General features: G+C 36.2%; 1 protein-coding gene across 2 annotated transcripts in view; it reads right to left on the reverse strand.

The window, feature by feature from the left end:
* POLQ (DNA polymerase theta) overlaps nucleotides 1-13,800 on the reverse strand; it is a 133,079-nt gene that overhangs the window by 19,985 nt on the left and 99,294 nt on the right. The window contains exons 24-28 of one of the 2 annotated variants that reach the window (XM_045502192.1): nucleotides 13,467-13,641; nucleotides 10,929-11,055; nucleotides 9,902-10,023; nucleotides 3,846-4,030; nucleotides 463-574 (exon numbers count right to left, since the gene is read on the reverse strand). In XM_045502192.1, the coding sequence (XP_045358148.1) occupies nucleotides 463-574; nucleotides 3,846-4,030; nucleotides 9,902-10,023; nucleotides 10,929-11,055; nucleotides 13,467-13,641 (721 nt within the window). Of the gene's footprint in view, nucleotides 1-462; nucleotides 575-3,845; nucleotides 4,031-9,901; nucleotides 10,024-10,928; nucleotides 11,056-13,466; nucleotides 13,642-13,800 lie in introns of those variants that run through there. The other variant, XM_045502193.1, reaches the window with a different exon arrangement.

Genomic DNA, 13,800 nt, shown 5'->3' on the forward strand with positions numbered 1-13,800 from the left:
ATCTAAAAGGAATGAATTTTACTGTATGTAAATTGTACTTCAATAAATGCCAAAAGAAAAGATAATTTAAAATGGTAATACTCAAACTGCTCTATAACAGCGATTGTTCTTTCATAGTGTCTGGTACATTTAATCAATGGTTTACTGTTTTGAATTAAAGCTATCTAAACCTACAGCACAGGACAATTCCAAGGCTTTATGAGATATTCACAATGACATAGTAGCATATACATCAACTGGATTTTGTTATTCCATTTCCGATCCTACTTTTATTAAAAAAAAAAAAAAAGCCCATCTTAGTAATGATAAGGTTAATGTTATTTAATTAACAATACCTAACAAAAATTTTGAGTAACAGAAATGTTAACAGAAAATTTTCTAACACTAATTTTTTTCAATTAATATGGCAAGATAGTTGAAGGATAGCATCTAGAAGATAATTGGCACTCCAGGTTTATCTACCTGTATATCTGGATTTGAATGAATCAATGTAGCAGGCAGCATCATTTTCTTTAATGCCCATCTGCTCTCCCAAAGATTTAGCTCCCATTCCATAAATGATTCCATAGCAAATCTGAAAAGAAGTCATTACACTCAGTGAGTAAATTAAAGGTGATCACTACATAACATGCAAATATAAAAAGTTCATGAGGCTTGAAATTTCGTCCACTTTTTATTTCATAGTGAGTCAAAAATGATTAGATCTGTTTTTGGTAGGTTAAATTCATAGAACCTGACATCCAGTGAACATCTTTTCTCTTTTCTGCCTTTTAGGTATACTTTCGGGTAGGGAGGAAGGAGGAAATATGAATAAATGTGAATATGTGTGTGTTTTAAGAAAATAATACTAGAGATTTAAAAGGGAAGATTTATTCCTGTCATTTAACCAGTAGTCTTCAGAGCGGCTTTCTGCTCCCATAATACCATATTAACTTCTGCTTAAAGAAGTGTCCAGGAGTCAAGAAAGAGAAGCATTACAAACATTCGTTTCCTGGCCCTTGCATAGGACTAATAGAGTAGGAAGTGGTGGCTTCATGGTTGGAAAATAGGGAAGACTTCACTGGAAATAAATATGCTTTCCGCTTCACCACCACCTGAAATCCCACAATTGCAGAATTCTTTTGGGTTAAACGAATTCCTGAGGAAATTTTGGGAGTAATGGAAGGAGATGGTCTAAATAGGTCAGTAAGGACACTGTAATTTAATAATGAATATTGCCTGGGTTCAAATCCCAATTCCAGCATTTACACAAGCTACTTAAAGTCTTGTAACTTGATTTCTTCATCCATAAAATGAAGATAGTAATGCCTGTATCATGAATTGTGAAGATTACGGAGTTATTATTTATAAGTGTTTAGGAAAATTCCTGATATAAAGCAAGCTCATATAAATGTCATTAAATATAATTTAGAAGATAACTTGCAAAAAATGATTATCAGAATTCCAAAATACTTTTAATGTGATAGGATAGCTAGAAGTTTTTGTTTTTTCCATTTTTTTAATGTTTATTTATTTTTGAGAGAAAGAGAGAGCAAGCAGGCAAGAGGCAGAGAGAGAGGGAGACACAGAATCCAAAGTGGGCTACAGGCTCTGAGCTATCAGCACAGAGCCCAATGCAGGGCTTGAACTCGTGAACCATGAGATCATGACCTGAGCCGAAGTCAGACGCTTAACTGACTGAGCCACCTAGGTGCCCTGTAATGTTTATTTATTTATTGAAAGAGAGAGAGAGAGAAAGAGAACAGGGGAGGGGCAGAGAGAGAGGGAGAGCAAGAGAATCCCAAGCAGGCTTGCACTGTCAGTGCAGAGCCCTGATGCAGGGCTCAAACTCACGAACTATAAGATCATGACCTGAGCCAAAATCAAAGAGTTGGACACTTAACTGACTGAGTCACTCAGTCATCCCCCTATCTTTTTAAATACATTGAGAGAGGTTTTTTTTTACCTTCTTTTTTCTTTCCCTTTTTGGTGTTTTTACATTTTATTTTATTGTGACTCCTACCTTTTTTTTTTTTTTTAAACTCAGAAAGTACACAGCACTTTCTTAGATCTCAGCCAGAGCCAAGGAGTTCAGTGCATGGTGACTTAGGAAGAAAAATTGACATAGCATAAACACCATTAAGTCATGTAAGAACTTATTAAATAGAGGCAGATATCATCAGTGCATGAGTGTTTATATGGAGACAGAATGTCTAAGTTCTGGCATTCTGAACTTATCTTGGCTCCACCACTTACAGCTGTATGACTTTAAGTAAATTACTAACTTTTGGTGCCTTTGTTTACTCCTATATAAAATGGGAATAATAATAATACCTATTTTATGGGTTTATTATTAATATTAAATACTGGAACATTACCTATTTTACTTAGGGTTTGATTCTTGCTGAATGCAGAACCCCAGAAGAGATTCTTAAATAGAAAGGGCAAAGCTGGCTTTCTAAACAGTGGAAGAGGGGCACCTGGGTAGCTTAGTCAGTTAAGCATCCAACTTCAGCTCAGGTCATGATCTCACAGTTCGTGAGTTTGAGCCCCGCATCAGCCTCTGTGCTGACAGCTCAGGCTGGAGCCTGCTTCAGATTCTGTGTCTCTCTCTCTCTCTGTCCCTCCCCTGCTTGCACTCTCTCTCTCTCAAAAACAAATAATAAACATTAAAAAAAATTTTTTAAAGTGGAAGAAACAAGTGCTGGTGCTAAATAGGCAATGTTGAGAGGAAGTGTTTCATGCCTAATGAGTGAGTCAAGAATTATAGTTGCGAGTAACTAGAAGTATAAATGCAAAACTAACACATAGGATCTTAAAGGTGGGAGTAATGTTCGTTTGCCTCAGCCAGCAATCCTATTCTCTCAAAAATGGCATCAGATTTCCCACAGGCCATGAGGTAAAAAAAAAAAAAAAAAAAAAAAAGTATCAATGTTAATCCAGGCCAGGAACTAATACGGACCCACTTGAAAAGTCCAAGGGCAGTGTAAAATTTCACATGTGGATTAGCTAACCAAAGGCCTCAAAAAGCTATCAGTTATTAATTACAATCTACAGCTCAGTCAATTTTTATTTTTCAGTAAACATTTAGAAAGCACCTGTGAAAATAAAGATGAAAATATGAATGCTTACAGACTAGAAAGAGATTTTTAAAACACACAGGGACACCTGGGTGGTTCAGTTGGTTAAGCATCTCTTGATTTTGGCTCTAGTCATGATCCCAAGGTTATGGGAGTGAGCCCACATCACGCTCTGGGCTAAGTGTGGAGTCTGCTTAAGCTTCTCTTTCTCAGGGGCACCTGGGTGGCTCAGTTGGTTGAGCGTCCGACTTCGGCTCAGGTCGTGATCTTACAGTTCATGAGTTTGAGCCCCGCATCAGGCTCTGTGCTAACAGAGCCTGGAGCCTGCTTTGGATTCTGTGTCTCCCTCTCTCTCTGCCCCTCCTCTGCTCATGCTCTGTCTCTCTCTCTCTGCTCTCAAAAAGAAATAAACATTAAAAATAAAAGATTCTCTTTCTCTCCCTGCCCCCTACCCTGTTCTCCCACTCATGATTCCTCTCTCTCTAAAAGAACCCCCCCCAAACACAAATATACATAAATAACAACTACCACCACCACCACAATATCTACCACTAATGCAGATGGCTTTCCTCACACTAAGTTGCCTCAGACTAAATCTACCTGATTCTTTTTATTGACTCTACTGAGGAAAGTATAATGAATACCATGAGACAGACTCAGGTGAATGTGATTTGAAAGATCCAAAGATGGAGAAATCATTCCTCCATTGCAAATGATCAAGGCAATTTTTAAATTTTTTTAATCATTAAAATTCCCATTTATGTTCAACATGCTCACTAAGATCACCTGCTTTGCTTGTTGCCTCAGATCATCCCCAACAGACTCTGGCTCAATCATCTTCCACTCAGCGGCAATACTCCTGAAAACATCAGTTCCAGTGTTTAACACTTGAATGAGACGCCGATCATGAGATAAATGAGCCAAGATCCTCAGTTCAAGTTGAGAGTAATCCGCAGCTAATATTAAGCCACCTGAAACAGAAATTATTTTAGAAAAGCTGGTACAAAGATAAATCCAGGTTTTATAGAATTGAACGGGAAGACAGAAATTTAGTTCTAACCTAGAACCATAAGATATGTGTCCAAAGGTTAAAATCTTGCTTTTAACATGATGCAATTCAGTTCTGTGACTTAGATCATAATTTTTCTGTTTGGCTTTCAAGTATATGTATTATGTGTAAAGCCACCCCTGACCTCTGCCACTTAACCACTATAGTAGTGCTTTCTTCAGTGTTTCCACAGCACCTGATACACAATCTAAAATCGTTCTTCTATGCCTCTCCCACGTAGCACAGAGCCATTAGAAATGGGATACTTATTTTTCCTTTTCATTCTATAGAAAATCCTTTAAATGGTTGTTGAATGAATGAATGAATGAAGAAACTGATTTGTAATATGTGCACATTTTAAGTGGGCTGGAGAGAAACATTCAATGGAAACAATCCTCTATGACTTGGAGGATTCAGAAAGTTTACCTATGGAATAGAAATAACTGGATTAGACACACATGGCAAAAACAAAATTTAAAAAATAGTGGTAAAGTGGCACCTGGGTGGCTCAGTCAGTTAAGCATCTGGCTTTGGCTCAGGTCATGATACCATGGTTCATGAGTTTGAGCCCCTCATCAGGTTTCAGATCTTCTGTCCCCTCTCTCTCTATCCCTGCCCTGCTTATGCTCTCTTTCTCAAAAATAAATAAACTTTTTTTTAAAAATCATGGTAAAAAAAGGGAGGAAAAATATTTACAACTGATATCACAAAAGATTCATTGTCATATTATAAAAAAGACATGCTACAAACCAAGAACAAGACAAAATATAAACAAGCAGGTCACAGAAATAATCAAAAGAACCTTAAACATACTAAAGAATGCTTGACTTCATTCACAATAAAAGAAATGCAATTTAAAACTATAGCAAGGAGGGGCGCCTGAGTGGCTCAGTCGGTTGAGCGTCCGACTTCAGCTCAGGTCATGATCTCACGGACCTGTGAGTTCGAGCCCCGCGTCGGGCTCTGTGCTGACAGCTCAGAGCCTGGAGTCTGTTTCAGATTCTGTGTCTCCCTCTGTCTCTGCCCCTCCCCCACTCGTGCTCTGTCTCTCTCTGTCTCAAAAATAAATAAAAACATTTAATAAAAAAAAAAAACTATAGCAAGGAATAATTTTTCTCTACTTAAATTGCAAAAATCCAGAAGTCGGACAGTACGTTCTGTGGCAAGGCTAAGAAAGGAACACTCAGATATTGTTACTGGGAACTAAATGGTTATTCTCCCCCATTAGATTGCAATTCAACAATACCTATCAATTAAACAGATTTACTCTATGATTCAGCAAACAAACCCACAGTTTTCTGCTACACAGATTACCTGCACAGAGATTAAACTGATTTATGTTCAAAATTATTTACTGATCATCACAATTCTTCAGTATAAAAACATTAAGTGAAGAAAGGCATACAACAGTGTATATGGAATCCTTGTTTTTGTGTAAGAATAGGGGAAGGAATTATATATTCACATTTGCTTATATCTGCATAAAAAATACAATGAGGACATGTAAGAAACATATATGAATGAGGTTATCTAGAAGAGCTGCAGACAATAGGACAACTAGGACAGGGAAGGAAATAAAACTTCTCAATATATTTTGATTTTATACATTTTTATTTCTGAACTATGGTAAATAAATAAACAATTCAAAAGTATATAAGTAATAATTTAAAACAAATGACCACAACTTTTATGGCCTTCCTGCCATAAATAAGATAAACTCACAAAATATATGAAATAAGTGTTTTCAGATGTTGGACATAGTACAGGACTACAATCCTTAAGAAGGAGGGAGGAGGGAAAAGATGAGGTGAGTCATGCAAGTGTCTTAGGGTTCTGAAAAGAGGAACTTACCAGAATGCATTGCAGGGAAGGAAAGATGAAACAAAGCACTATGATCTCTCTGAGATGAGGAAGCAGAGACTAGAGTTTGTGCCTACTGAGGGAGCTAGAATTTGTGGAAATTTGGAGAAAGGAGTTGTACATAAGAGGAGCACCACAAATATGCACAGTAATCCCTTTGGACTTTTAACCAAATACTAAAGAAGGGAGATAGTTCAGGAAACCAGGCAAAGAACCAATACTAAAGTTATAACTATTACTGAAGAAACAACCACCATCACATAGCTGTCAGCTGAACAACTACTTGAACAACATCCTCTTGAATGTTGAGAGATGTTCAAGCTGTGACCAGACTGAGTGGACAGACCTTGTTAACCCCTTGAGCACCAAGTACAGACTCTAGCAAGGCAGCACATTATAATCAGGACTAATCTAGCCCTGGGGTAAAGGCCACTCTAAACATTTGCTAACAAAGCTTAAAAAAAATCTCAAAATGATCAAGCTGAATGTGAAAGTAAATTAAGTGTCTGCCAGAGAAAATGTTATTAATGAAGACTACAAAATCCCAAGAGTCAATAATGTAGCAACCGTAATGTCCAATATATAATAATAAAAAAAAATACCAGACATATGAAGATCCAGGAAAATGTAACTGACCAGGAAAGTCTTCAATCAATAGCAAAATGACCCAGAAATTACAGAGATGATGGAATTTTAAATAGCTACCATAGATAATGTTCAGGAATTTAAAGAAACATGAACATAATGATGTAACAAATAATGAAATGCAATAAGGTAATAAAAACTAGACAAAGAAATCAAAAAAAATTCCAAAGCTAAAAATATCTGAAATGTAAAATCCATCAGAAGGATGTGACAGTAATTAGACACTGTAGAAGAGAAGATCCATGAACATTAAAACAGTCGATAGAAAATATGCATTGTAGCACAGGATTGGGAGGAAAAAAAAAAAAAAGGAAAGGGAAATAAAAAAGAAGAAAGCTTCAGGGAATTGTGGGGCAATACCAAGTGGTATTACATATGTATATTTGGAGTAATAGAAAGGAAGGAGAGAGAGATATGAACAAAAAATATTACAAGAAATAATGGTTGAAAATGTTCCAAATTTACTGAAAAATATGAGCACATAGATTAAAAAAAAGCAAAATGATGCCAACTGAGGAAATTCAGCAAATTCAAAAGTCTTCAAGCAAGGCATGAAAAACTACCCAGAGACTTGCACCCAAATCAAATTGCTAAAATCGAATAACAAATAAAATTGAAAAAGCATCCAAGGAAAAGTTATATTATGCTTAGAAAAAGAGCAAGAAAGGGGCGCCTGGGTGGCGCAGTCGGTTAAGCGTCCAACTTCAGCCAGGTCACGATCTCGCGGTCTGTGAGTTCGAGCCCCACGTCAGGCTCTGGGCTGATGGCTCAGAGCCTGGAGCCTGTTTCCGATTCTGTGTCTCCCTCTCTCTCTGCCCCTCTCCCGTTCATGCTCTGTCTCTCTCTGTCCCAAAAATAAATAAACGTTGAAAAAAAAGAAAAAGAGCAAGAAAAATGGTGGAGTACTTCTCATCAGAAATAATGCAACCAGAAGCTAGTGGAAATATATAAAGTGATGAAAGAGAAGGACTGTAAACCAATAAATCTATGTTGAATAAAATTATCATTCGGGCGCCTGGGTGGCTCAGTTGGCTGAGCATTGGACTCTTGATTTTGGTTCAGGTCATGTTCCCAGAGTCGTGGGATTGAACCCTGCATCAGGCTCTGTGATGAGTGTGGAGTCTGCTTAGGATTATCTCTCTCTCTTCCTCTGCCCCTATCCCTGACTCACTTTCTCTCTCTCTCTCAAATAAAATTAAAAAAATAAATAAAATAAATTATCTTTCAAAAGTGAGGATAAAATAAAGACACCTAGAGACATGGGAATGCTGAGATAAGTCGTTGTCAGTAGATCTGCACTACAAGAAACCTTAAAGGAAGTATTCTGGAGGAAGTACTTTAAGATTCCTTGAATTACTCCAAGAAATGAAAAGTGCAAGAAATGGTAAAAATGGACAGATAGGAGAGACACTTTTTTATTTGATTTCTTTGAAAGATTATAGACTGTTTCAAGCAAGAATAACAGCTAGATAGTAGAATTTATATGTCATAGAAATAAAACCTATTGTAAAAGAGGGGAAATGGAAAAAATTCCTTATATTACAAATGAAGTAGTATAAGGTTATTTGAAGACTGTTTGTGATGGGATGCATATTGTAAACTCTAGAATATATAGGATAGTTAATAAGACAGTAGAGAAAATAAAAAGAATAAAAAGTAGTCACTTAAATCTTTAAAAAAGAATAAAAAACAGATAAATAAAACACAAATAACAAGAGAGTAGACTTAAACCAACCATATGCCAATTTTTTTTTTTTTTTTTTGAGAGTTAGAGAGAGTGAGTGAGCACAAGCAGGGGAGGGGAAGAGGGAGTAGGAACGAGAGAAGCTTACACCAGCTCAATGCTTAGCTTAGATATAGGGCTCGATCTCATGTCCCTGAGATCATGACCTGGACCCAAATCAAGACAGACGCTCAACTGACTGAGCCACTCAGGTGCCACACCAATAATTACTTTAGATGTAAATGGACTAAACACTAAATATATGTGACAGAAATTTTCAGATTTAATCGATATATCTTTAATTTCAATAAACTTAAAAAATGTAAACAAAAGCAGTATAAAATAAGGTCACGTTAACACAATTTGATTGTTTAGCTAAGAATAAATTGATGAACAAATAAACAAAATGAAGTATATACATATAATCAAATATTATTCAGCCTTAAAAAGAAAGGAAATTCTGACATATACTACAACATGGATGAATCTTAAAGACATTATGCTAAGTGAAGTAACCAGACACCAAAAGACTAATACTGTATAATTTCACATAGATGAGATAGCTAGAGTAGTCAAATTCAGAGACAGAAAGTAGAATGGTGGCTGCCAGGGGCTGGGGAGTGGGTGGGAAGAGTTATTTTTTAATAGATGTAGAGTTTCAGTTGTGGAAGATGAAAAAGTTCTGGAGATGGATGGTGGTAATGGCTATACAACAAGGCAAATGTACTTAATGTCACAGAGCTAAATACTTAAAAATGGTTACAATGATATAATGCTGATAGTTCATACTTAAAGCAAAACTGAAAATTACCAAGCAGGTTATGTTATCATAGACCTGAATTCACCATTAGAACATTAAGTTTCTGACAGAATTAAAATAAATTCAGAATGCACTCACTCAGACCTAACAGCTGGCAAAAGATAAAAGAGCAAATATGTATACAAATAGTAGGGATGTTTAGGAGTTAGATCGTGACTTTCAAATGTTTTATGACTAGAGTTTATAGACAGAGTTAAACCTTTTATGAAAAGTATATGACTAGAGTACTGAGGAGAGGTCAGGCACTGGGAGGACAGCCTTGGGGACTAGCCCCTGCACTAGGAAGCAGCGGTGTGGAGAAGAGGAGGAGAAACAGAATAGCAAAGCAAGTCAGAAAGACAAAAAAAAAAAAAAAAAAAGTGCCCTTTGAGATCAAGGGAGGACAGAAATTAAGGAAAGTAAGGGTTAATGAACAGTACAAAAGCTGTACAGAAGTCAAAGAGGACAAGGACTAATGGTATCTGCTGGACTTTGCCAAAAGGTCTACAATGACCTCGGAAAACATGGTTTCAGCAGACTGCTGCCGATAAGCTTACACCACAGAAGTTTCCCACAGAGCAGATCATGAAGACAATGATGACTGACAACTTTGCAACACAAAGGGGAAAAACAGGCTACATTGAAGAGAGGAAAGGGGGAGCGACCAATGCATCCTTCTGAGTCTTATTCTTAATGCAGGCTTTATCAGTGCTTTGAAAACCATTCCCACAGCAATGAGAAGTTCAGAAAACCATCAGCCACCTTACCTGGGAAAGGTACAAAGGCATGTCGCATGCTGACTGAAAAGGGCATTCCTCTGTCTGAGGCTCTCTCCTCCATCTGTGCCTGGTGTCCAGAGTTCAGGCTGCAACTCGTCTTCTTTCTTCCTCTGTCATGAAAACAACATCAGCAGCTGGACATGAAGCAGTCTCAAATATATGAAAAAGATCTCATTTTTCAGTAAAGTCAATAGTTCTATCTAAGAAACTTAAAAATCTTATCATTTGAAACTCACTTTAAAGCTTAACAAAGCTACTAGATTTTCTTTTTTAGCAAATATTCAATTACACAGGAAGTAAGACATTTCTGTAACAGCTTCTGCCACAAACTGCTTCTGAAACAATTACTGATATTTAGCTCAAATCAACAAATCCTTTTGACCATATGTAATTATCTATGCTGTTTCTTTCCATCAGGTGTATATGGCGAGGGCAGGAGGGGATGTTCCTGACACAATTAAAAAACTCTTCCCTTTAGCGACTGAGTTAATAAAGCACATCATGCTGATGGATTTAATTAGTGGCCTAGGTTTTCAGCCTTTCACCATCAACGAGCATCTTTATAGACAGACTCAGGATGTTAAATGGATAGCACCTAGAATAGAAATATATATGCCCAAGGGTGCCTGGGTGGCTTAGTCGATTAAGCCACCAACTCTTGATTTCAGCTTAAGTCATAATTTCAGGGGTTGTGAGTTTGAGCCCCCACTAAGGGCTCTGTCTCTGGCTCCTCAACGGACTTGGGGCTCCATGCAACATGGAGCCTGCTTGGGATTCTCTCTCTTCCTCTTTCTCTGTCCCTCCCTGTGCACATGCACATTCTCTCTCCCTCAAAATAAATAAACTAAAAAAAAAAATAAAAAAAAGAAATATGTATGCCCAGAACAAAAAATTCATCATTTCATTATTTTGTCCAATAAAATAACTAATTTCATTATTTTGTCCAAACGGCTGTTTTTGAACCATTCATACTCACAAAAGTATATTAACACAAATACAGAGAAATAACGTCTACCTGTATGTGGGAAGTAGGCCTTTGCCTAGGGCTTGAGAAGGTGGGCTTTCCCCTACTAGTGTTGGCATTTCGATCTCAAAATCTCTTGGCACGTTCTGAATATTTGGTTCTGTAAAGGTTATTCGTCCTAAAATCAAGCAGAATGAAGACATAAAATTGAGAGGAGTGGGAGGGATCTGACATTTATTTCACAGTAATGGTATTTCTGAATTATCTTTAAAATGCATGTTCTATTATTGCTACACTAAAATAAATTTGTATTTAAATATTTTTCATTATGTTCATGTGTCTGACAATGATAAAATAAGTACAAGACCAATCCCAATGTAAGTGAATATATGAGTCAACAATAGAATATGTTACATTAACCTAGCTCTCTAGAAAACAATCCTATGATAAGCCATAATTTGATAAGTTGAACTATTCCTATGCTAAAGTGAATACCAGGTGTCAGCACTATACAATGTTAGTGGTGGTATTAATGAGTAATCAAGTGGACTAATCAAATGGATCCTAGGAGAAATGACTGTCAAAGCCTTCAAAACCCAGGAATGCACAAAACAGAATCTGAAGCAGAAGAGCAACTGAATGCTGAAGAGGACAACTGGGGCCCAAGGAGATAGCTAATGTGGAAAATGCAGGAGTGAGAAGCGGTGGCTGGAAAATCACTTTCTAGACATCAGCTGGCTGCTTTTCTTCATCACCATCCTTAATCATTAAGAGAATCAACGGTAGCATTGATAAGGTTGGAGACTAGAATCAGGTGGTTACTGAATTTTCTAGGAAAGAGAAAGCAATTTGTTTTAATGTTTATAGCCTTTATTTCCCAAAAAATATTTTACACTTGTTTACTTATTGATTGAATTTTTCTAAAACACATAAGCATAGTTCAAAAAAAGTCTGGGTAACTGATTGTGTTATTGTAGTTTTTATAACACATATATAGTGATACAAAATCTTCTGTTTTAAAATGTACTCTTCTTTGTAACTGGCTGTCTACTAGCTACTATATATAATTTCATCTTCTTTTGATGAGTCAGGCATTTTAAGTACCTCAGATATTCTTTTACTGAATAAATCCCTGATAAATGTCCTTGTTATTTACCTTTTAGCAAAAATTAGTGTTCAATTAATGGTAGATATTAATGTACTTATTATCATTAAATGGCCTGTTCAATGTTACAAAACCAGCCAAAACCAGAAGAAGGAATCTAAGTCTCTTGCTGCCTCAGCACACTGTCTTCTTTTCTATAATGGCACTTACTATTCAGGTCTATTATTTGAATTAATGAGGTTAACACTGGCAGACAAACAAGATGGCAAAAATAAATTACAAAACATTAATGTGGCTTCATGGAGATGAATTCTAATAATTAAATGGCTTTGCTATGCTTAGGTAAGCTTGTATTTCTAAAATAGTCTTTATTTATTTATTTTTATTAATTAAATATAATTTATTGTCAAATTGGTTTCCATACAATACCCATACAAACCGACTGAAAAACAAAAGGAATTGATTACTTTCTGCTTTATATGCAATGAATAAATGCAACACCTTTAAAACTCTACATTGATTTTGACATGTTGATATGTCTTAGCATATGTCTCAAAATGAAATTTAAATACCAATAGGGCAAGAAATGGCTAGGATGAAGGCAGATGTTAGCTAAATAGGGGAGAAGGGAAAAGAATTATTTAGAACAGAGAATAAGCAAGCAAAGAGAAGAGCAGTTCCTCATGGTGCCTCCATCTGTAATAACAGCAACAACTGATAACTAGCCATGCACAAAGTGCCATGAACTAAACACTTTAAATGTATTAACCTACTTAATCCTCAGAATGACCTGGTGAAGTAGACTATTAACACTGTGTTTTACACATGAGGACACGTGGGCACCAAGCTACCTTGTCTAAAGATTCACAGCACCAGAATTCAAACCATGTAAAAATTAGATATTAAAGTCCAATTCTATACCACCAATCTAAACTATCTCCCCAATGAAAGAATTAATCCTGCCCTTTCTTCCAGTGCACTTTGCATTTGGCAAATATTTAGTTTTGTATGGCTTAGCCTAAGAATGCTTTTTTCCTTACCTATGACCAGAGTCATACAAGACACTGAAAGTACTCCACAGCTCTTTTCTGATTCAGTAAAATAAGACACTCATTTATTATACAGATGTTCCACAGCACTATTTAGATTCAACTTGGAGAGAATCTTAAGAGGTTCAGGAGAGGGCTAGGACTGAAATTAGATAAGATCACTGGCTCAAATAAATATTAATCCAAAGCACAGTCTCAGACATCCCAGTTACTCTATATAGTACTTGAAAGTAGGAACTATATCTTACTAAATCTCATCTCTGTAGCTAGTATCCATCCATGCTTTGGTGTAGTATGTGTTTCATAAATATTTATGAAACTTCACAGTATCTAATAATCAACACTTGAATTCCTTGGTCATCATAAGCAAATATTATATATGAAAAGTTTTTCTTTCAAAATTGGCTATTATCTACAATTAAGATTTCTCATTACCTGTAGCAGTGTGTGATTGTGATACAGGATAGATTCTTTCCATTCCAAGAAAAGGATTTAGACGCTTTTCCCGCTGCAGAGGAAAGACCACTTTGGTAATAGCATTAGTGATTCTTCTCCACTCTAATATCAAGCCTGGTAAAGGATGCAATGCCTTTAATTTATTTAAAACATCCTGCCAAAGAAATATAAAAAGGTAAGATCAGATTCTTGTCCAAATTCCATAGCAAACTAGACTTTCTTAAATCTCAAAATTAATTTTGTTAACTCCTGTATCTACAACTCAAAATTAACTGTTTGGGTTTTTTTGACAATCACTGTGATAAAACTATAA

The sequence above is a fragment of the Leopardus geoffroyi genome, chromosome C2, assembly GCF_018350155.1.
Source record: "Leopardus geoffroyi isolate Oge1 chromosome C2, O.geoffroyi_Oge1_pat1.0, whole genome shotgun sequence".
Lineage (NCBI taxonomy): Eukaryota > Metazoa > Chordata > Mammalia > Carnivora > Felidae > Leopardus > Leopardus geoffroyi.